The 24,205-nt window shown below is 39.8% G+C and overlaps 2 protein-coding genes and 2 long non-coding RNA genes across 5 annotated transcripts; 2 read left to right on the forward strand and 2 right to left on the reverse strand.

The window, feature by feature from the left end:
* Positions 1-1,323: 1,323 nt before the first annotated feature.
* On the forward strand, positions 1,324-2,643 carry LOC140577738 (uncharacterized). Its single transcript, XM_072698030.1, has 4 exons — positions 1,324-1,688; positions 1,952-2,085; positions 2,256-2,403; positions 2,502-2,643. Exons 1-4 carry the CDS (start codon positions 1,324-1,326, stop codon positions 2,641-2,643), a joined length of 789 nt encoding a protein of 262 aa, XP_072554131.1.
* Positions 2,644-4,283: 1,640 nt separating this feature from the next.
* On the forward strand, positions 4,284-5,734 carry LOC140593490 (uncharacterized). The gene is made up of 3 exons (XR_011993892.1): positions 4,284-4,450; positions 4,751-5,018; positions 5,404-5,734. It is a non-coding gene; the product is annotated as an uncharacterized lncRNA (long non-coding RNA).
* On the reverse strand, positions 5,661-9,232 carry LOC140593489 (G2/M phase-specific E3 ubiquitin-protein ligase-like). Of its 2 annotated transcripts, XM_072718427.1 has the most exons (7): positions 9,159-9,232; positions 8,776-9,026; positions 8,346-8,474; positions 8,043-8,183; positions 7,632-7,743; positions 6,562-6,642; positions 5,661-6,245 (listed from the first exon to the last, which is right to left on the reverse strand). In XM_072718427.1, the coding sequence occupies exons 1-7, from the start codon at positions 9,193-9,195 to the stop codon at positions 6,028-6,030; spliced, it is 969 nt and encodes a 322-aa protein (XP_072574528.1). In that variant the 5' UTR covers positions 9,196-9,232; the 3' UTR covers positions 5,661-6,027. The 2 variants fall into 2 exon arrangements, with proteins under 2 accessions (XP_072574528.1, XP_072574529.1); XM_072718428.1 differs by lacking the exon at positions 6,562-6,642.
* A 1,083-nt stretch (positions 9,233-10,315) lies between these two features.
* On the reverse strand, positions 10,316-11,201 carry LOC140593598 (uncharacterized). Its single transcript, XR_011994004.1, has 3 exons — positions 10,969-11,201; positions 10,523-10,761; positions 10,316-10,418 (listed from the first exon to the last, which is right to left on the reverse strand). It is a non-coding gene; the product is annotated as an uncharacterized lncRNA (long non-coding RNA).
* Between the last annotated feature and the right edge of the window lie 13,004 nt (positions 11,202-24,205).

Here is a 24,205-nt window from a genome sequence, read left to right on the forward strand (position 1 = left end):
AAACTATCGTTTTTTAATTCAAGTCATTACTTAAGTTATTTTTTATTACTTAATTCACATAACTAGTGCAACAATTACATGAATATAATCAACTTTAATGTTAACTTACACGGAATGATCAGTATCATACCAAACTACATAAACATTCGCACCATATTTTCTTACCTGACAATGATGCTTGCTCGTGCCAGTGGGGTCGAATGAAATTTCCAAAATAACCTTCCCTTCTTCCAGGCTCCTTCTTAGACGCAAAACGTGGCGCATTCACTAATAGATCTGACGCATTCTATGTCGTATGTTCTGTAGCTGGCCTGAATACTGAACGCGGTATGCAAATTAGCCATGTGGTCAGAGTAGAACAGACATGCACGGTAAACCAGCCATTCACGAGCAAGCCCGCGAATTTCGGTTGGTGTATCGAAAATGTCTATCGAAGTGCAGTACTGCAACCGGCCTACAGCACGCGCACCCCTATACACTCGGATACACCCAAAATCAGGTTGGGTGATTTATAAGGACTTTCAAAGAAAATGAGAGAATATGTTAATTACAACATAAGAAACGTAGAAACACTCTCCGAATTACGGGGACCTTGACTTGGTCCTTATAATCCCAAACGTCCTCATTGTGCTGGTGAGATGTCAGGTAAATTGTCCCTCTAAACCACACACACACACACACACACACTGTTGGGTTAAAACTGAACAATTGGAGGTCTAATATTGCCACCACCATTGAGAACTACATTTCCCAGAAGGCACCAGCAAAATGGCTGCCGATTGCTAATAAGAACACCTGAGCAGGAATGGTAGCTCTCAGTCTTCAATCAAGCAAAGGAACAGTACAGCAAGCTCTACTCATGTATTTACGCCAAAGACACCAATGGTCAGTAAATGTTATTTAGCTTATATTAGTTACAATGTTTAATTTGTACCTGGAAAGGATCTTGTTTAATATGGAGGACTAGACATGACATAATTATAAATAAATAAATGTGTGAATAAATAAGTAAATACTGAAATAAATAAATACATAAATACAGTTTGGCCATGAAAACTGCTAAATGGATTCCTATATTTGTTTATTAACGTATTTAAATATTTATGAATTTCCACATTTCGTCATTTATTTATTTATGTATTTCCACATTTCTACATTTATTTATTTATGTATTTCCACATTTCTACATTTATTTATTTCTGCATTTCTGTCTCTGTATGTTAATAAGGTGGGCGATCCCAAAAGCATGATTGGTTAAAAGTCGAGCTTCCTTGCGACTCAATTAGTAATGCCTTGGCTTGTAATGATTTCTGTCTGGTAGTTATGGCGGGTTTTGTACGAGCTGTCGCTAACGACTTACGAACAATAGCGAATGAAATTGAGAACCTCGCAGAAACGGACTACGTTTTATATCGAGTCGAAAGATCAATGGACTATATAGTTCAGGTTTATTCCGAGATGGATGTTGACCTTGACCAGACGGTGTTTGACGGTCTTCAAGAGGTCGCTCGCCAACTGTATATCCTCGCACAGAAAGAGGAAGGCAACGTTGGCCGTCCACGCTACGTTTTACCCCCCAATATAATCGAGGCTCATCTACTTCTGGGCCGCACTGCTGGAGACATTGCTCAGCTCTTTGGAGTTTGCGAGCGAACAGTTCGTCGGAGAATGGCAGAGTATGGGATAAGGTAAGCGTTTCGGAATTTTCACTAAAAAACGATATAATAGGTTAATATCACTAACTGCAAAGGTGTAAAAAAAATAACATTTTTGTTTTGTAGCATTTGTTCATAAAATATAACTCCAAAAAATGACAACCGTGACACTTATCCACAGGAGTGTAGCACGAAATGGGCCTTGTGTATAAACCATCCTGGTGAGCCCCGATGCTCACCTGATCAATTTCTCTCACTTATATTTTCCCATGTTATAATCTGTTGTTGATGACCAGAGTACACGATCTATTAACTCCAATGGAGGACAATGTTTTGGATGAAATGGTGACCCAAATTCTGCAGCAGCATCCCAATTGTGGATATAAAATGATGATTGGGTTCCTGAATGCGCAGGGCATCCGTATACAGAGTAAGTGATTGGCCCCTTAATTTAATTCCGGGTTAATTTACCAACCTTTAAATTGCTGATCTACAAACAATGTGGGGAAAATTGCTTTATTTTCTGGGCTGCTAGTGAATTTACTATGTTAGGCAAAACTTGGTCACACCTAATTATGTGTTCAACTTTAAATGTAATAGGGCAGCGTGTACAGGAATCCATGCAGCGTGTGGATCCTCATGGAGTTTGGATGCGCACCCTTCAGTTGACCCCACGGAGACGCAGGAAGTACTTTGTACCAGCTCCAAACAGTTTGTGGCATATAGATGGCAATCACAAATTGATAAGGTATCTGAAGACAGTTATTGCAGTCACCTAAGATTGCACACAGTTATACTTTATAGTTATATTTTATTGTTCTTGAGCTTTGCAAATATCCATTTCAGATGGCGCATTGTTGTGCATGCTGGTATTGATGGCTTTAGTCGTCTTATAACATACTTGAAGGTTTCCACCAACAATCCAGGGCATGACATTAACTTTTTTGCTCACTGGCCAATGTGGCTAGTGGATTTCCGGAGTCACTAGCCATTCAGCCTTTTTACTAGCCACAATTTTGTTACCAGAAAATCACAGTTTTTTCTTCAGCATGATACGTTAATGTTTGTTAGATCTAGATTTACTTATGAATGACAGCATACAATGTATCACTATAGTAGTAGTCAAGTATTCAGTACTGTTAAGATAGCTCCCAATCAGAAGGTACCACACCTTCAGATAAGGATTTTTACTGATAATAGCCTACTGTCCAAGTAGGCCTATCAGTTGAGAGTAACTTTACAGCTTCTTACCGCAGGTTATCACTGCTAACAGAGACGTTAACGCACATTCTAAACAAGTTGTATCAGAATGTTGATATAGGTGCTCATGGGAGTTTTATGCGTGTAATATTACATTGCAATGCGTTTATTATATCAGATGCCTTTAGAGCAGTGGTTCCCAAACTTTTTCCAGCCACGTACCCCTTGAGACATGTCAGCCTCAGCCACGTACCCCCTGCTACCAACGACTCTTAATTAGTGTCTATAAATAGATTGCAATACCGCATGCATAAAAATAAATACTGAACAGTCGATTATTTCTCACCACCAAATGAATTTATTAATATATTTTAGTAATAGATTGTTGCTATCCGGTGGGAGAATTTCACAGTAGGGATGGGCACGGAAAAGGTTTTTGGTTCCCATCTCATTCGCGTTGGAGGGTTTCCGTTCCCATCCAATTTAACCGCCAAATTTTCAAAACCCATTCCCATCCCGTTCAGTCCCGTGGGATGTCATTCCCGTACCGTCCCATTCCCGTCAAATTTCAAAAAATCTTCTACCGCTCCCGTGTTTTTCACATATTTCCGTTAGCGCTTGTTTTCCGCGACCAGAGTGGCAGATATTTTTGACTAGGGTCCTGGGAAAGTTGCACCAGCATCATACTGGTGCATGCCATGGCAGAATTTCAGAATAGAAAAATACGCAGGACTTTATTTAATGTGCGGTTAGACGCTGTTAGAGACAGTTAAGTTATCTGTGACAAAGCTCTCCAGTGAGTGTCATGCCCCGATCGTCCGCTCCTTCCGTGTGCCAAGCCCCCTCCTTAACCCTTTGTGGATCCCCAAAATTAACCTCCTGGACCGGACAAATACAAATTAACGAATGATTAAACATTATATGCGTCTCTTTTTGTATGTTATCTAAATAAGACCGCGTGCCCATACACAACTGTAATAGCGATTAAAGCGATCTATTCTTTTAGTATTTATGTTAAAGACATTTATTTTATTACTGTTGTGGGATTAATCTTTGGAAACACTTAAATTTAATAAGCATAAAAACATATGACATAAACTTGACTGTATTTTGTGTTTTACGGCTTTTTTGGAGGTCACCAACTCCGCTGTTGTGAGAATTACTGACTGTCTCGTTGTTCGAATTCGTGATTCCCCCGCTCCCTCGCGTACCCCCTACAGCATCTTGCGTACCCCAGGGGGTACGCGTACCCTAGTTTGGGAACCGCTGCTTTAGAGAAAACGATAACAAAAATATATTTTCATACCAAAGAATAAACTACCCGCCAAAGTGGCTAGTGAGACTAAAGTTATTACCCGCCACAGCTGAATTTTACCCGCATTTGGCGGGTGGGCGGGTGCCAATGTCAAGCCCTGCAACAATCGTGCAGCAACAGTACTGCAAAGCTTTCTGGAAGCTGTTGAAGTTTATGGCATGCCCTCACGAGTGAGGTCAGATAAAGGTGGAGAAAATGTTGATGTCGCACACTACATGGTGGCAAACAGAGGGCTCAACAGGAATTCACATATTGCTGGAAGGAGTGTGCATAACCAAAGGTAAAATTAAATCAAAGTCAGTCAACCTTTTTTTTTTTTTTTGTTAAATAGGCAACATTTGCCACTATTTTTTTATACATAATTTTCTACTCAGTCTTCATGCAAAACTTATGTGCCCACACTGAAATAGATTTTGCATACTATAATTGTTCTTCCAAATTATACTGAAAGAAATGCAATGATGTGTGAATTTAAGTGAAACTGACATTTGGTTGAGTAAACTATAAAATTTTGAAATTTATATCTGATGTAACGTGCGCACAGTTTTGTTACAGAATTTCATTATGTTTTTCCAATTAGAATAGAGAGGCTCTGGAGAGATGTTTACACAGGAGTACTCGATCTCTTCTACACAATTTTTATCAACCTTGAAGAAGGCGGCCTTCTGAATTCTGACAGTGAAGTTCACTTGTATGCACTGCACTGGTGCTTTCTACCTCACATTCAGAAACACCTTGACTTCTTCCAAAGTGGCTGGAACTGCCACCGACTACGCACTGAGGGAAACCAGACCCCACTTCAACTGTGGAGTCAAAATGAGCTCGAAGCACAGCAGGACCCCATACAGGTTTTAAGAATAATTTAACTACACATATCAACATTTAACCACCAGATTGGCAGAGGTTGACATCTCAGGATTAGAACTACACAACAATAGTGTTTCAGTTGTTAAGAGGGGCATAATGTAAGCTTTAGTTGCACTCAGTGATGAATTTCTGTCTAGATTTAAATTTGCTACAGTATTTTGAGTAGTAATTTGTGAATGTTACTGTACCCTTTCATCTACATTAATTCTACATGGTTCTGGGAGAATTGTAAAGCCCACGTGACTAGTGTAATACAGAGAACTAGATAAGGTAATTGAAAATGGGCTTGAGGTCTATATCAAGACAAACACCACATTATCTTGAGTCACTCATTTCGGATTCATCAGCATGTTTTGTTATTTAAAGGTTCATATGGAGTATGGAGTTGATTGGACCGCACCGTCTAGTCATCGACAGCCTGATGTTATGGTCCCCGAGGTCCAGCTGCAGAGACCCCTGACTGAGCAAGAAGCAGAAAATCTACCAAAGCCAGATGGTCCACTGTACCATGTGATTGAAATCTATATAGAAACTGTGGAGTACTTATCAGAAATGCTCCAGTAAATTTCTCATACAGCCTGTACAATACAAAATGTTTAGAACAAAGACATGTGGTGGTAACAATGGGATTTATTTGAGTTTCATAAAACATTTTTCTTATTGTTTGGAAGAAATTAGCACAGTTGTCTGGCAGAACATCCAGTGTTTGTTAAATAAAACCTGAACTTTTTTTTGTTCTGCAATACAAAAATAAAAAAATATAATTTTATAAAGTGTCTAATTGAGCCTGACCACTGATGCAGTACCCACATGGTTGTATTGACAACTGTAGGATTGTTTAACTAATGTCTTCAGTATTTTTTTTGTTCTGAGGTCAAAATGTCAATGAATGCAACTGCACATAAGAGAAACATACTTAACAGAACACCTAAATTCAGTATAGGTTAAAAGTGAAATGTGTTTAACAGAACACCACAACGTTCAGTGTCCTTAGACCATTCCAAATCCAGTATCAACACTCCAAATAGCAGCAAGGAGGTCTCTTTCAAAGACACTGTATTCTTTATAATGCCCTGGGAGTTTAAGCAGGTAGAAGCAGGTGGAAGATCTTGGGAAGCTGCTCTCTACCACTTCAACATCAAGATGTGTGGGAAGTACATTCCACCCTACCCAGAACTGCACAAATTTTTCAAGGAGGCTTGGAGATGCTACCACAAGAGAAAAAGTCATTTTATGTTCTTTCGTATTCAGTGAAATCATTATAAGAATAAGTTACAATAATGATTTACATTTGTGCAGGCACATATGCAAATTGATTGTCATATTTATAGTAAAAGGTTGAATTGGAGCACCACTAGGGTGATTACACTGTAACCCCGGATATTGTTTCAACATAAACTAGTAATGATTAATTATTTTGTGTTTTGTAAAAACAGTGTCCAATTACTAAACCAGAATAAGCTGTTTGTAGTACTTTTTAACATTGTGCAGTGCAATAATCATGATTAGCAAAGATAACTCAACATGTTTCTTTACTGTCAGAGGGGACGGGGCTCTTCTCAAAAATCAATGCGTCTTGAGTCCTGCGTTCGTTTGCGAACCACGCTGAGGAGTTTGTTGGGAGAGGAATTTGAAGAAAGTTGGTAAGTGTTAAATTTTACACCTTACATAATAGACCCATAAGATCAGTTCAGATAGCTAAACACTAACCTCACTTATCTCTTAAGAAGGTTATTTGTTGGTTCAGTTAGTGTTTACAATAACGTGCGTGGCTGCATGTGGTTAATGTAGTTAACAAACTTTGCAAAGGATGCGACTGTTAGCAGGGCTACCATGGTAATGTTACTCGTGTTTTAACAACGGTAATTCATAATTTATCGACTACATTTGTCAGTCAGATTAGCATTACTGCAGCTTGTTGCTAATAGTTTCCTCATTTTCTATTTTGCAGGTTCTTGTGTAGATGCAATGGAAGTGTAAATATTGTGAGTTTGTATCAGAGAAAACGGGTTACCTGTTAAAACATTACAGGTTAAAACATGGGAGCTATATTGATTTTTCAGGATATAACAGATATTGTGTTTTTTTTAATTAATTTTTATTCAGTCAAATGAAATAGTTTCTATGCCATTTTAAGGAATGTCGTTTGGTTTGAGCAATACTGCAGAATGTCATCTTGCACTGTTTTGGTAAAAAAAAAAAAAAGGTTTTCTGAACATTTAAATGTTTTATTGCTTTTCCATACAATTATGTTTAAAGTATTACATTCAAAAACAAAATGGTATTAATTACATTTGAAGAAATTGTTTATATATTAAAAGATTATAAGTAGTGATAAATACAATGTGTATGTAAGTTTATCTTAAGATAGGTAGTTCAAACTACTTGGGGATGCAAAGAAAATTAGTTAAGTGAACTAATAATTTTTAGTAAAGACTAATGATTGTCCATGTCAATACAACTTAATCTGTTTAGTTTCTGCATGAGTAAAAACTAAAGGTGTTTAGGGGAACAGGTTTCCACACAAATTTCTAATAAACTCAACTAATCCGGGATTACAGTGTAGGAACAAATTAAGTTTAGAATTAACTTACCATTCTCAATAAACGTTCGAAGAAATCCTGTGATCCTACATGCATCTTCCAAAGAGACCTCCTTGTCTTCATCTTCATCCTGTGTTGGCCATTTTATCTTGTCCAAGACCATCTGACAACAATGGTTAGCAATAAGGTGAAACCAACTTTGGCAAACCACCAAGAGAAGATTAAGCACAAACCACTGTTGACATAACTGAAAAATATGCCACATTACTAGTAAAGCTGTAAAGTGACTGATTAAAACATGTTCAACTGGAACATGACTAAAGAACAGAACAAATAGTTGTCAAGTCCCTTTTTCCAGGGTATCTGCAGGTTTAAGGAAGCCATATTTAAGACTAAGATATTTTTAAGGCCACTATAACTAATATCTATGGAAATGGTAAGTGTTTTTGATTTCACATTTACCTGTGATGTACACTGTATCTGAGATGCTCGTGGAAACAAAAGTGGAATTATGTCTTTTCTCTCGGTTAGCAAAGGCCAGATCTGCGTCTCTTTTAAACCCCGCCGTAAGTGCTTGACTTGTCTGGAAGTTCTTCCAAGGACCTGCAAAATATTTACATCAAAGCAAAAAGGCAATCAGCCTTATCTTCAACACATTGTTTGCAGAACTAATAATTGTTATAATGAACCTATCATGGACCACCAACAGGGAAAAAAATCCAGTCCTTCGTCATTACTATAACCTATCAAGAACAAAATACTCACAGCGTGGAGGAGTAGTTTATCAAATAGCCATCTTCTGTTCCCAGATATTACTGGAGGCAAATCCCAGGACAATGCCAGCTCGTTAATGGTATGCTTTTCTTCAGGCGATAGGTCTGTTGTCCCTTCCAGCTGATATTGAAAAGAAGATTAACACCTAATTTCCAAATATTTCTAGAGACAATGGGCGTCAACTATTCTGTTAAAAGTTATTTAGAGAATATAAATGTTTACTTTGTGGAAATCTATTAAGTTAAGAGACATGCAGTAAGTCCACCAATACTTTGTTAAAACCATTCCAATTCACCAATGTCAATTAAATTTGTCACAATACTTGTTTAAGAAGTTTTATTTAAGTATATAATTTTCAATAATACCGGAGCACTCCTGCTGTTGCCACTAACATCAATTTATACTGAAAAAATGATCATACCAGTTTGATTGTCTCACGAATATCCAGATCAGCACAATCCTTAATATCTATTGTGGCTTCTTCTGGGGATCCATCAAACAGCACATGCAGGATTGCTGGGCTTAATCCACTTAAGCATGGCCCACCATGTAAGAATGAGTGACCAATCATTCGACCAGCAACAACAAAGAAGTCACTCTCCAAAAGGAAATGGGAAGTGGAAGGAATCAAGTGGTCTGTTTCACCATCAAAAAGATGAGCTCCTCCTGGCACTTAAAATAAGAACAAACCACACAGTTGGTAATGTACATAGACATTATGTTTCCATACAGCAAAATTAAAAAAATCAAAAATGCATAATCAACTCAAATTATCTGTAAAAAAAAATCATAATTTTAACTTACCAAAACAAGCATCAAAGCCATACTGAAGTTTGGACATTATTGTTGAAAATAAATGGCGAGTCACGCCATCACCAATTGCTGGGTCTCCTGAGCAAACAAATTGCTTTAATCAGTAAGCAGAACATAGTGCAGCAAATTTAGGAAGTGCTATGCCAACTAAAGACACATCTACCTATTTGTGACTTGAATATTAATGAGAATAGTTCTCTGCTTACTTGTCACAAGTTTTACTAAGATCTATTATATTATTTTCTATTATATTGATCTGGTGAGATTAATATAACCATTAATTAAAAAAAAAAAATTAAATTGGTGTAAGTGGTGTTTTTTTAGTATAAGAAATTTACCCTTCAATATGCATTTCAAAGGAGAAGCCCATTCAACATGGGCAATCTTATAAAAAGAAATGATTGTCCTTTCTCTTTCCTCCTCACTGTCTCCAAGATCCACAGTGAGGTTTAGTGGTTTTAAAGTAGCGTGTTTGTTTAAAAGGTCTTCTCTATATCTCTTTGCTGCCTCTGAGGGATCATTCTCAATTTTCCAATCTAAAACAAAAAACGTAAAATAATTTTTCTGCAAAAACTATAAATAGACAGACATTAATAAAATACGCTATGCAATGCTTTATTTTACATGAAATAGACCACCTTTCTCAAGTTGGTCCAAATCAATGATTGGAAAATTAGGCAAATGTTCCTGAGAGGCTCCCGGAACTGGCATATTCCCCTGATTTGGCACAGAGATGTCTGTGTTGCTACTCCTTGCTGTCAGACTCTCCTGTGGTCTTCTCAATGTGCTCTCATATCTATCTTCACTTCGGGGGGTTGTGGCACCTTCTGTGTCTGCCTCCATTTGGCCATCAACAGTGCTCTGCAATAGTCTAAGACAAAGGTGTTAAGGTATTATAACCACTACAATTAGTTTAAAAGGTCAATTTAATTATGATAGATGATAAACTCTTGATGAATGTATTATGAGAGACTATCAAAGACTGGTCAAGACATAGGTCAAAGAGCGCAGAAATGTTCAGTGCTACAAGGTTTATCCTATGACACACACTAACAAGTTGCTATACAGCTACTGCCTAGTGGTGAACTCACACTGCCTCATGCCACCTGTCTGATGTGCAGTGCAGCTACATAATTACCTTATGCATTCATCACTATGAGCCTTAATGTGCGAAAATGGGAATTCTTCTCCACATGTGACACATTTCTGAGGTGGTCCAATCAGTTGACTACTGCATTCAGGTTGACATATCTAAAGAGGAAATCATTTTAAAATTCAAAACAAGAAATATCAATGTAACAGTCAAAGTCTGCATTTTTCAGATGAGAAGAACAGTTTTTAAATGAAGAACTAGCAGGCTCTAGAGAGAGGTTCCTCTGAAGTGGTCGAATAAAGATTGTAGCATGACCAAGTTGGGTCTGAGCATCTTTCAGATGTTTGACATAGTAGCCTTCATTGGGACAGGGGATAAGGCTCAGTTGCCGACTGCGAGTTGATCCAGATATTTTTAGCAATTCAAATCCACCCCCTTCTCTGAGTTTTGGAAATAAGGCAAAAAGGAATTCCCTGAAGTCGTGTGGATTTGTCTGACTGCCTGAAGAAGACAGAGAAAACATGTGACAACAGGATACTCTGGTATCCATGTTAAATATTGAATTAAAGTATTTTTCAAATATTTTATCAGTGATGCTGTTCAATCTCAACACATAAGTTTCAGAAAGAACGGAAATCCGTACATACACATTAAGACCACTTAGGAACCTTTTAAAATGTGTGTGTGTTGTAATCGTGATGTGCATACCTTTGAATGTTAGACGTTTTTCTCCTAATCCTGCAGCAGCAAGTCTTTCTTTGCCATTTCGAGTGGGGACTACATCTACATTTTTCTCATCGAGACAGCAGAAGGTATGAGTGTAAGAACTCAGAGCGGGCACAGCAAGATGTCGCCGACCTGTCGACCTTCTCCCTCCCTGCATATACGGTCCGAATAGTCGAGTAACCTCAGCTAGGATCAAATGATGAGAAAAGGCCAGAATCAACGCTCGTAAATTCAGGAAAACAGTTACATGTAGTAACAGGTAGACCATATGCAACCATATATGTATGTAAAGCATATATGCATATATGTTTTTCAATTATTTGGTTCAACATATTTACGTTTTACAACTTACCGTCCACTGGGTGTCTGGTTGAAATGGTATGAGATGGAGGAGTTGGGCTTGGTCGATTAACTGCATCGTGACCTACATAACAAACGTTTAAAAAACCTTGTTTAGAATTGGCGTTTAGGTAGCTGGAAAAAACCCGGACAATTCTAAATGTTTATTTGACAGAAGTGAACAAAGGAAACTTACTGTTTTCAAGCTGATCAGCTAAATCGCGCAGAACGCTTGCTAACGGTCTGCCAGGGAAAGCCATTGCGTAGTTAATCAGTTTTCAAACGCGCATGTGTCGCCTCAATTACATCGATTGCTTTTGACTGTGACGCCCTGTGGACTAATCGCGGACTAATCGTGCTTTCGACTAAGGTTGGGCCCGCCCACCTTATTAACATACAGAGACAGAAATGCATAAATAAATAAATGTAGAAATGTGGAAATACAGTAATAAATAAATGTAGAAATGTGGAAATACATAAATAAATAAATGTAGAAATGTGGAAATATATAAATAAATAAATGACGAAATGTGGAAATTCATAAATATTTAAATACGTTAATAAACAAATATAGGAATCCATTTAGCAGTTTTCATGGCCAAACTGTATTAATGTATTTATTTATTTATTTCAGTATTTACTTATTTATTCACACATTTATTTATTTATAATTATGTCATGTCTAGTCCTCCATAGTATAATTGCTTTTAGACCATTAATTCATGATGCATTTTACAATGGTAAAAAGTTAAAAGACTAAAAGGAAAGAGCTTGATGTTTTAACTGCTTCACTGTCGCCGCCTAGTGGTTCGGACGCATACGTCCAAATTTTCAATAACAAAAAAAAATTACTTTCAATAAAATAAACAAATGTATCAAATCAACCTAAAACGGCTTGTTACACTACAAAAAACCTTTCAGATAATATCTGTAGAAAGTTGCGCAATTTTTGTGCCATGGTTTTTTTGTAACAAGTAAAAATAAAATGACCATGGTAGCCATCTTTAAACGGGTTGAGTGTCAGGAAGTAAAATATAAGTGTTAATAAAATGAAAACTAAGCACTTCAAACTATTTCTTTCACGGCCAATAATTCATAAACCGTCACAGTATTAAGACAAAACACGCATTTTTCCATAAATATGACTGTAATGCTCTCAAATAGCTTGCTCACTCATCGCGGAAAAATGTCAGTCGGCATTCTGTACATTCGTGCAATGTTTTTTATCTTCGGAGTTTTAGAAGAAAACCAATGAATAAAATGACAAAGTTACCCTCGTTTGAAAGCTTGATCTCTTATGTACATAAATCAATCACTGTAATCCTTCATTGTCAAGTATTTTTTCAGATATATGCTCTGCTTCCCTGCTAGCACATTATTTTTTACGCACTGAACCTTTGCCCATGGTTATGTTTCACCATAATAAACTTTTTACATGAACATCAAATTACAGTGTCATTTGCTTCATCCAATAGAGGTGTGTCTAAGGTTTGCAAAATGTTATGGGATGTGCTGATTGGGCATTGTTTTTCGCGCTGGGGACATGAATGCGCAACTTATTCTCTGCAGGTGCAGTATTTGTGGGAGTGTCTCGAGTACGCATTGCGCACGTAGTCTCCGTGAGTTTACCCAGTTATTTTCGGACAACAACTTTTTTGACTGAAGAAAAATGGCTCGGATGACTTTCACTGTTGAGAAAGCACAGAAGATGATTTTGAAGAGTGGTTCGGGGGAAGAAAGTCGCTTTTATCCATTGATTCGATGGAGGAGGACGCTTTTTTGCGCGGAGAGGATGCAACGCTCGACATAAGTACATTTATTTACAGTTTACATTTTACTCTTTTATTCTATAGATTTTTATAATTCCGTGATTCAGCAAATTACAATTAACATTTGCTTTGGTAACACTTGTATTGTGGTACATTGGGAAAAGTTCCGCATCGCCTTTGTCAAGCTTTGAAGTGTGCAAAGTAATGCAGCGCTTTTGGCTTTCACTTGGGCAAAGTTACGCGGGGCTCTGTTTGGGCAAAGTTATGCGGGGCACTTGTCGGCCTTGTTTGAGCAAAGTTATGTACAGTACTTGTCGGCTTTGTTTGGGCAACATTATGTACGGTACTTGTCGGCTTTGTTTGGGCAAAGTTATGCGGGGCACTTGTCGGCTTTGTTTGGGCACAGTTATGCGGGGCACTTGTCGTGCTTTGTTTGGGCACAGTTATGCGGGGCACTTGTCGGGCTTTGTTTGGGCACAGTTATGCAGGGTTATGGTTAGAAACAAAATGTTTCTTATGACCCATAAGTGGTAATGCATTTAGAAAGAAAGACGCTATCCCAAAACACTGCTAGTTACACTGCGGCCATTTTGGATAGGTTTTGGATAGGTTTGGCACAAGTCGTGTGAATAAAATATAGATTTTCCTACAAATGTGTGGTGATGTTGTGTGACAAAATGTTACTTATGACCCATAAGTGGTAATGCATTTCGAAAGAAAGACGCTACCCCAAAAAACACTGCTAGTTACACTGTGGCCAGTTTGGATAGGTTTCAGATTAGTTTAGGTTAGGTTTTGGATAGGAAAGGCTCCCAGTTGCACCATTTGCTCTTTCCTCCGTAAGACCTGTTGGGCTGCATCAAATGATATGAAATTGGGCACACATGTAGAAAACAAGTTTGGGAACCAGATTTTTAAAATTGGACCTATTCCATCATGTAGTTTTTGAAATATTTACAAAAATCCAAGACACAAAGACAGATTTTGTATTTTTCCAGCTGTTTTTGTTATATTCGCATGTCCATAAATTATACACAGGTTATTCATTTCATTATTGAACTTCCTACAATCAATTGTAAAGGGGTCAACTTTGATTTTAGGTATCAGGCATGTGTCTGTGACTTTTATATCTGAAGTTATAAGGTAATTATTCCAAAGAGGGAAGAAATGCCCCCCCCATGCAAGGGGCCCCTGGTTCACTCCATAGAGTTAACCCTTTGGGGTCTAGGGGTAGGAAACACACTTTCACTGACTGGGGCATGATCACACATTTCTTCAAATATCATAAACTTAATTCATGGCAAATAAATTATTTCTTATATATTTGTTTTGCCATTACACTCATCTTTATTTTAATATATATTGTAAATATGTCAGATTTTTGTTAAGTTTGAAATTTGACATCAAAGTATAGACATTGCAAAATGCAGTTTGGAACACTTGCAGAAACATTATAAAAGTACATAGTAAGCAATGCTGGCAGTTTGTTTTGATCCCAGATATCTGATCACCAAAGTCTTGGCTACATGAAGATGACTAAATGGTGTAGATGCAACATTCATTTGGATAAATAAATAAGAAAAACCTACCTCATGTCACTATTTCTGGCTGCTTTCATTGAATATGTAGCAACTTTCATGTGTATGAATGAGCCATTGTCACCTGGCCACGTCCCCAACCCCCTTTTAATGGCACTGAAGGGGATGTATCTGGATCGCGTTTCACCGTTGCGCTGTTAATCAAATTACCATGCGAATGCGATTTGAATACGCGCTAATGCGGCTATTTAGAATGTGAATAGCGATCTTCAGGTGAGAGCGGCACTACACGCCCCCGATGCAGGTAAAACAAAGTAAGATGACATGGTTTACTTTTCTGCCGATTTAACCTAATTAAAAAAACTTTAATACTTCCGACAATGGACGTTTTGAAAAGAAGACAGATTATGGATTTAGCCAGCGTTTTTTTCATGATTATACATTAAGATTTCAGCGAGATATAAACTGAAATAGACGCGAAAAGTACGCGATGTCGCCGACGACATACTCGACCCCAGAGAGTTAAAGAACTGAGAGCGACCCACAACAGGCTAAAATTGAGAAAAGCAGAATTTGCCATATCAAGGAGGCTGGCTGATCAAGGCACAATTGGGAAACCACCACCTGTTATGAAGATGAAACCAACTACTCTGCCTATCTTCCAGGGAAGTATGAGAGAGTTCCACAGGTGGAGAAAGGACTGGGAGAGCCTGCAAAGGCAGGGGGAGCCCACTGGCTCACATGAAGTTCTGAAGATTCAGCTCCTGGAGAGTGTGAGTGAGACCATTGCAAAAGAACTAAGACTTTCAACCTATACAACGGCAGCTGACATATTCAGAGTCCTGGGCAATAGATACGGCAACAAGTCCACCATTACAGTTGAAATCCTCGAAGAACTCGACAATATGCCTCCAGTGAAGGGGAACCAGCCGAGAAAAGTCATTGACCTGATTCAATCTGTGGAGAAAGCCCTGGCAAATCTGACAGAGCTGGGGAATGTGGGAGCCATGAAAAATCCATTAGTCATTAAGTCCATTGAAAGCAAGTTACCTGACTTTATAAAAAGAGACTGGCTAATGTTCCTGGTTAACCCTGAACCTTGAAATTCCTTAAGAATCAAGAAGAGATATTGGAGAGACTTGAACAACTTAAAATTGTGGACAAGATGGACAAGCCAGAGAAAAGGCATGAAAGAAAGTCTACATCAACCAGAGCTACAAAGAAAGAAGTTGATGAGGGCTGTGGTGTCTGTGGTGATTGTGGACACGGCAAAAAAGTCGTCTTCTGCAAGAAATTTAAAGCTTTGAAACTGTCCGAAAAGAAGTCTGTTCTAAAGAAATTGGGAGCATGCAGCAAATGCTTAGAATACCATGATGATGACGGATACTGCAGGGAAATTTTTTTATGCAGACTGCAAAATGGGAGGAACTGATCCAGACCACCATTATTTCCTGTGCCCAAAAACTGAATCCAGAAGAGGAGAAGGGGGCAAAGGTGGAAAAGATGAAAGAGGTAAAGGGAAGTTTACAGAGGAACAGGAGAAGTTCTTGTCACAACTTTCCCCAGAATTAGCAGAGCAGTATAGAAAGGCATTCACCAACAGATCCTCAGTGACACTCAGAACAGCAGGCCAGTCTGAGCTACTGAAGAAGAATGGGCTAATTGAACTTCCAGTGATCATGATGCTGATGCAAGTGACGGCGAACGCAGGTCAAAAGATTGGTACCCTCATTGACCTAGCATCTGACACCAATTACATAACCCACAAAGCTGCTGAAAGATTAGGCCTGAGGAGTGAGGAGATAACCCTGGTCGTACATGGGGTTGGTGGAATGACCATGCGAGTCAATACAAGAAGGTACCTCCTAAAAGTCAGTCAAGACTCCAAAAGGGACTGAAAGAGCACATCAACTAGTCTGCTATGGCTTGGATGAAATTGCAAAGGTATATCAAACAATTCAGCCTTAGAAGTTGAAAAGATTCTTCCCAGATGTCCAGCTCGAAGACCTGAAGAGACAAGCCAAAGTTGAGCTTCTCGTAAGCCATCAAGAGGGAAGACTTGCACCTCAAAGAGTCAAAGTCATCGGAGATCTTGTTTTGTGGGATAGCCCATTGGGGAAAACAGTGGGCGGAGCCCATCCTGACTTGTTTGAAGAAGTGGAGGTAGCAGCATATGAATCAAGAACCCATTTCGCTCGCTCCATGCGAACCGCTGCTGTCAGAAATCAGGAAATCACAGTTCCAACAACCAAACCAGCCTGGCAACTACAGGAAGATGCGGCTCTGTCCAAATTTACATCTGCCAGTAACCGTGAGTTCCTTGAGTGATGGCACTGGGACAGCATCGGAGCCGCATGCAAGCCAAGATGTGGAGGGTGTCGATGTGGAAACTGCCCACCAGGAGAAAGAGACATGACCTTAGCAGAGGAGAGGGAGCTTGAGATCATTAAAGGAGGCCTCACCTACAAGGAAAAGGATGCTCACACAACTACTCCACACTGGGATACAAAGTATCCTTGGACTGAATGTCCTACTTCTCTCCCTAAAAACAAAAGGGCAGTCCAGGCTTGCTTCTTAAGGATGGAAAAGCAACTAAGCCAGGAACCAGAATGGAAAGTCACTTATGCAACCCAAATCTATGAAATGTTCAAAAGAGGTGTAGCCATGAAACTCACCAGTGAAGTTATGGAGAAGTGGACGGGACCAGTGTGGTATGTCAGCCACCTGGTGGCGCCTAACCCTCATTCAGTGACAACACCAGTTCGCATTGTCTGGAACAGTAGCCAGAAATACAAAGGTGTAAGCATGAATGATCTTCTTCTGAAGGGACCAGATGTCCTTAATCCCATTAGAGCTGTCTTACTAAGATTTAGAGAAGGCGTGCATGCAGCTCTAGGAGACGTAAAGAAGATGTATAACTCTGTCTGGTTGGAGGAGCGAGAGATGCATCTACACAGATTCCTGTGGAGAGACAGCCCAGAAAAGGAGATCTGTGAATACGCAATCACCAGAGTTAACATCGGTGACAAACCCGCTGGTTGCATTGCACAGTTAGCTATGAGGGAGACTGCAAACCTGCCCAAATTCGCTCACTTGGAGGATGAACGAAGAGTTATCGAAGAAGACAGTTATGTGGATGACCTCTTAACCTCCCACAATGACCTGAACAGACTTGACAACATCACAGCAAATGTTAGAGATTCTAAAAGCTGGAGGCTTCTTCCTTAAACCATGGGTCCGGTCAGGGCAAAGTGGGAGGAACGGAGCTGAAGCAGATGTCCTAAGCCAGGAGCAAAGGAAAACCTTAATTCTTCTAATACAATAAAGCCCTGGGCATTGGCTACCAAGTGGATGAGGACAAGCTCTACATGCTGACTGCAGTGAACTTTTCTAAAATGAAGAAGAAAATGCGAGTTGGCAAAGATCTTCTTGAAGAGGAGGTGAGAACTGAAACACCTAACCCATTGACTAGGAGAGCTCTCTTAAGCCAAGTTGCTGCACTGTATGACCCAATTGGCCTAATTGCACCGGTCAAGCAGAAAGGAGCGATTCTTGTTCGTAAAGCATTCCAAGAAGGAGGGGGCGGCAAACTGACCCAAGAAACCTGGGATCAACCTCTCTCGCACAGCTTCAGAGAAGAAGCTATACAGGTTTTCGAAGAATATGTGCAGCTTGATCGAGTAAAATTCCACAGGAGCCTCACACCATCTGACTGGAAAGGAAAACCTTGGGGCATCACATTCTCTGATGGCAGTGACGAAACCTATGGAGCTGTCATGTACTTAAGATGGAAGACAACACAAGGCATTGAAGTCCGGTTAGTGGAGGCCAAAGCCAAACTCGCACCTCTGGATCAAAAGGGAGATGCTGTGAAGGCAGAAATCTGTGGTGCAGTCTTTGCAGCTAGGATCAGGAAGTATATAGAGAAGCATGCACGGATGAAGATTGAGAGATGGTTCCATCTATTGGATAGTCAAACAATCCTAGGAGCCATTCAACGAGATAATTATGGATACCAAACCTTCTTCGCAAACAGAGTAGGTGAAATCCAGAAGGGTGGGCCAGTGCAAGTGGTGGATCCGTGGTGATCTAAATATAGCTGACATCATAACAAGAGGAGGCACTCCTGACGATTTGAAGGAGAATTCCACATGGCAAAATGGACCAGAGTTCCTGAAGTGGCCAGTGGAGGAGTGGCCTATTCATTCAGCTGGAGAAGTTGCAGCCCAGGCCAGGGAGAGTGTAAACAAGCTTCAAAGGAAGGCATTTTCAGCTGCATTGACCAGAGCTCAAGCCAAAATGAGTCAACAGAAAGAAGATCCACTGACCACTCAGGAAAGTCCTTGTCCAGAAGCAAAATCCACTCAGCCAAGAATGAGGCCCACTGGCTGGGTTAAATATCTCGTGGACATAACACTGTTCAGTAGTCTGACCAAACTGAAGGGAGTAATTGCCTGGATCCGTCGAGCTGCCAAGCAGTGGCTGAAGAGGAATTCAAACCCAAAACAGCCAAAGCGGGAGGCAACAACACCCAAGCAGGCTGGGTTGACCAGCAAAGAGCTTGATGATGCATGTGACGACCTCTTTCTAGTAGCTCAAATCGGTGTAACTTTTCCAGAAACAACTCTCAGCAGATTAGCAGTATACAAAGATGTGAACACTGGGCTCCTACTCTGTGGAGGTAGAATCCAGATGTTCAATGAAGAGATGACTGCCGTACCAATTCTGCCATTTGAAGCATAGGTGTCTACTTTGCTGGCACAAGAATCCCATGAAGTTAACCATGAGGGTGTAGCAGGAACCCTTCTCCGGATGAGGAAGATAGCCTGGGTAATAAAAGGCCAGAGAATTGCCAAGAAAGTAGTTGACAGTTGTTTGAGCTGCAGGAAGAACAGGGCGAAGCAGTGTCAACAAATAATGGCACACTTGCCTCCGGAGCGAACAGGCCCAGCTGCTCCTTTCGAATTCACCACCTTGGACCTTTTTGGCCCATATGAAGTGAAAGATGAAGTCAAGAAAAGAACCAAACTTAAGGTATGGGGAATCGTCTTCTGTTGCATGGCCTCCCATGCCATACACACTGATGTGGTAAGTGACCAGTCATCTGAAGGTTTCCTGCAGGCCTACCCAGGGCTGTGGAGTCGGAGTCGGCAAAAAGTTAACCGACTCCGATTCCTACTAAATTTAAATGGGAATTAAAAAAGTAAGTTGGAATGTCCCAATTCACAAACAGTCATAATGAACTACTTCTCTGCTGTAAGAATAAAGCCCAATGCATGCAGTGCATAATGTTACCACAAAACGAACATGTCAAGTAACCATGAAGCATGCTTTTCATTGACTGTATGCGTCACTATATGGGATGTAATGCACAGGTAAGGTGCGGCACCGCTTTCCATTGTGTCGTGTTCCACTGTTACAGGGAACTGTGAACCTAGCCTAAAGCCCCCCATACATTTACAGATGCACTGCCGATTTTTCGGCCGTTCAACGAATCATCACACGTCAAACGCCTGAAAAATCATCTGGTGTGTTCTCAGCTCCGTCGGCTCCCTTTCGCTATGCGCTACCCTTGAAACCTTGTTTTCATTGTGTTTGTCTTTAATCTGGCATTATAGTAGAGTGTTGGCTTCCTAGCCAGTAGTTCTGTGGTGAAATGACATGTATGTTGCCTTCCTTTCCTTCAATGGATGTAGAAAATACATTAGCATAGTATATACATACAGAGGAGTCGGAGTCGGGGAGTCGGAGTCGGAAGATTTAGAAACTGAGTCGGAGTCGGAGCATTTATCTACCGACTCCACAGCCCTGGGCCTACCAAAGGTTCACGTCACTGAGAGGGCACCCCAGGAAACTTTGGTCAGACCCTGGTACTAACTTTGTTGGAGCCAAACCTGCTCTGGAGAAGCTATACAAATTCTTTGACCAACTGGACAAGTCTCAAGTTGAAGACCTATCTGCCAAGCATGGAACAGAATGGTCTTGGAAGATCCACCCCTCAGGTTCTCCGCATAGAAATGGTGCAGCAGAGGCGGCTGTCAGAATAGTGAAGCGAGCTCTAAGCAACCTTGGTGGAAATGGTGTTTTCACCTGGGGTGAATTACAAACCTTTCTCTTCATGGCAGCCAACCTTGCTAACATAAGACCTATTGACGCCAGAACTCAAAGCAGGGAAGACTGTGTAGAGTACATCACCCCAAATTCTCTGCTTCTAGGGCGTGCAAACCCAAAGGGAGACCCTGGAGACTTCCAGTTCGATGGCTATCCATATAAAAGGCTTAAAAGTATTCAAACATAAGTCAGCAAGTTCTGGAAGAAGTGGAGCCAATTGGCTGGACCTAACCTGTTTGTATGGAACAAATGGCACACCAAAGAGCGAAATGTTGCTGTTGGAGATGTGGTCTGGTTGGCTGACCAAAATGCTCTGAGAGTACAGTACAGACTGGCCAGAGTTGTCAGTGTGAACACTGACAACAAAGGCATTGTAAGAGATGTGCTTGTGAAGACCTGTCCCAGCTCTCCTGTTCCCATCAGAAATGCAGCTGGAAAGAAGCTGGCCACAGGATCCAACAGGCTTAAACACAAAATCCTGGCCACAATCCTTCATAGAGATGTCAGGCGCCTTGTCATTCTAATTCCCATTGAAGAACAAGAGTGAAGGACTGGTGTGACCTCATTGGGTTTGAGAAACCATGAGCTCAAGTGGGAGGTGTTGGGTTATAACTGAACAATTGGAGGTCTAATATTGCCACCACCATTGAGAACTACATTACCCAGAAGGCACCAGCAAAATGGCTGCCGATTGCTAATACTGTAAGAACACCTGAGCAGGAATGGTAGCTCTCAGTCTTCAATCAAGCAAAGGAACAGCACAGCAAGCTCTACTCATGTATTTACTCCAAAGACACCAATGGTCAGTAAATGTTATTTAGTTTATATTAGTAACAATGTTTAATTTGTACCTGGAAAGGATCTTGTTTAATTGCTTTTAGACCATTCATTCATGATGTATTTTACAATGGTAAAAAGTTAAGACTAAAAGGAAAGAGCTTGGTGTTTTAACTATTCAGTTGTTTGAAGTGAGCATTCCATTCTAATGAAATTGATTATTTGATTTAACTTAATTCCTTAGATTATTTTTTTTCATACTTAAATGATTACATATATTTAATTTAAAAAGATTTTCTGAAATGGTTTATTTGTTTACCTTAATTTAATTAAAAAGCTCATGTATTGTTTGAATATTTCACAAAATGACATTGTTAACCTCTGTCTGCTTTGAATGTTATCAACCTGATGTTTCAAACATTGATTAACTTGAAACCAACAAGTTGGAAAAGAAAAGTTAATGAAAGGTGAAAGCAAGAGTTGTCCCTGAGTGTCCTTTTGGAGTGAAACTAGAGTGGAACTTAACTCTTTCATTGTCGCCGCCTAGTGGTTCGGACGCATACGTCCAAATTTTCAATAACAAAAAAAAATGACGTTCAATAAAAGAAACAAATGTATCAAATCAACCAAAAACGGCTTGTTACACTACAAAAAACCTTTCAGATAATATCTGTAGAAAGTTGCGCAATTTTTGTGCCATGGTTTTTTTGTAACAAGTAAAAATAAAATGACCATGGTAGCCATCTTTAAACGGGTCGAGTGTCGGGAAGTAAAATATAAGTGTTAATAAAATGAAAACTAAGCACTTCAAACTATTTCTTTCACGGCCAATACTTCATAAACCGTCACAGTATTAAGACAAAACACGCATTTTTCCATAAATATGACTGTAATGCTCTCAAATAGCTTGCTCACTCATCGCGGAAAAATGTCAGTCGGCATTCTGTACATTCGTGCAATGTTTTTTATCTTCGGAGTTTTAGAAGAAAACCAATGAATAAAATGACAAAGTTACCCTCGTTTGAAAGCTTGATCTCTTATGTACATAAATCAAGCACTGTAATCCTTCATTGTCAAGTATTTTTTCAGATATATGCTCTGCTTCCCTGCTAGCACATTATTTTTTACGCACTGAACCTTTGCCCATGGTTATGTTTCACCATAATAAACTTTTTACATGAACATCAAATTACAGTGTCATTTGCTTCATCCAATAGAGGTGTGTCTAAGGTTTGCAAAATGGTATGGGATGTGCTGATTGGGCATTGTTTTTCGCGCTGGGGACATGAATGCGCAACTTATTATCTGCAGGTGCAGTATTTGTGGGAGTGTCTCGATTACGCATTGCGCACGTAGTCTCCGTGAGTTTACCCAGTTATTTTCGGACAACAACTTTTTTGACTGAAGAAAAATGGCTCGGATGACTTTCACTGTTGAGAAAGCACAGAAGATGATTTTGAAGAGTGGTTCGGGGGAAGAAAGTGTCGCTTTTATCCATTGATTCGATGGAGGAGGACGCTTTTTTGCGCGGAGAGGATGCAACGCTCGACATAAGTACATTTATTTACAGTTTACTCTTTTATTCTATAGATTTTTATAATTCCGTGATTCAGTAAATTACAATTAACATTTGCTTTGGTAACACTTGTATTGTGGTACATTGGGAAAAGTTCCGCATCGCCTTTGTCAAGCTTTGAAGTGTGCAAAGTAATGCAGCGCTTTTGGCTTTCACTTGGGCAAAGTTACGCGGGGCTTTGTTTGGGCAAAGTTATGCGGGGCACTTGTCGGCCTTGTTTGAGCAAAGTTATGTACAGTACTTGTCGGCTTTGTTTGGGCAACATTATGTACGGTACTTGTCGGCTTTGTTTGGGCAAAGTTATGCGGGGCACTTGTCGGCTTTGTTTGGGCAAAGTTATGCGGGGCACTTGTCGGGCTTTGTTTGGGCAAAGTTATGCGGGGCACTTGTCGGGCTTTGTTTGGGCACAGTTATGCGGCACTTGTCGGGCTTTGTTTGGGCACAGTTATGCAGGGTTAGGGTTAGAAACAAAATGTTTCTTATGACCCATAAGTGGTAATGCATTTAGAAAGAAAGACGCTATCCCAAAACACTGCTAGTTACACTGCGGCCATTTTGGATAGGTTTTGGATAGGTTTGGCACAAGTCGTGTGAATAAAATATAGATTTTCCTACAAATGTGTGGTGATTTTGTGTGACAAAATGTTACTTATGACCCATAAGTGGTAATGCATTTAGAAAGAAAGACGCTACCCCAAAAAACACTGCTAGTTACACTGTGGCCAGTTTGGATAGGTTTTGGATAGGTTTTGGATAAGTTTGGCACAAGTCGTGTGAATAAAATATAGATTTTCCTACAAATGTGTGGTGATGATGTGTGACAAATTGTTACTTATGACCTATAAGTGGTAATGCATTTAGAAAGAAAGTTGCTACCCCAAAAAACACTGCTAGTTACACTATTGCCATTTTGGATAAGTTTCAGATTAGTTTAGGTTAGGTTTTGGATAGGAAAGGCTCCCAGTTGCACCATTTGCTCTTTCCTCCGTAAAACCTGTTGGGCTGCATCAAATGATATGAAATTGGGCACACATGTAGAAAACAAGTTTGGGAACCAGATTTTTAAAATTGGACCTATTCCATCATGTAGTTTTTGAAATATTTACAAA

The sequence above is a fragment of the Paramormyrops kingsleyae genome, chromosome 12 (assembly GCF_048594095.1).
Source record: "Paramormyrops kingsleyae isolate MSU_618 chromosome 12, PKINGS_0.4, whole genome shotgun sequence".
NCBI lineage: Eukaryota > Metazoa > Chordata > Actinopteri > Osteoglossiformes > Mormyridae > Paramormyrops > Paramormyrops kingsleyae.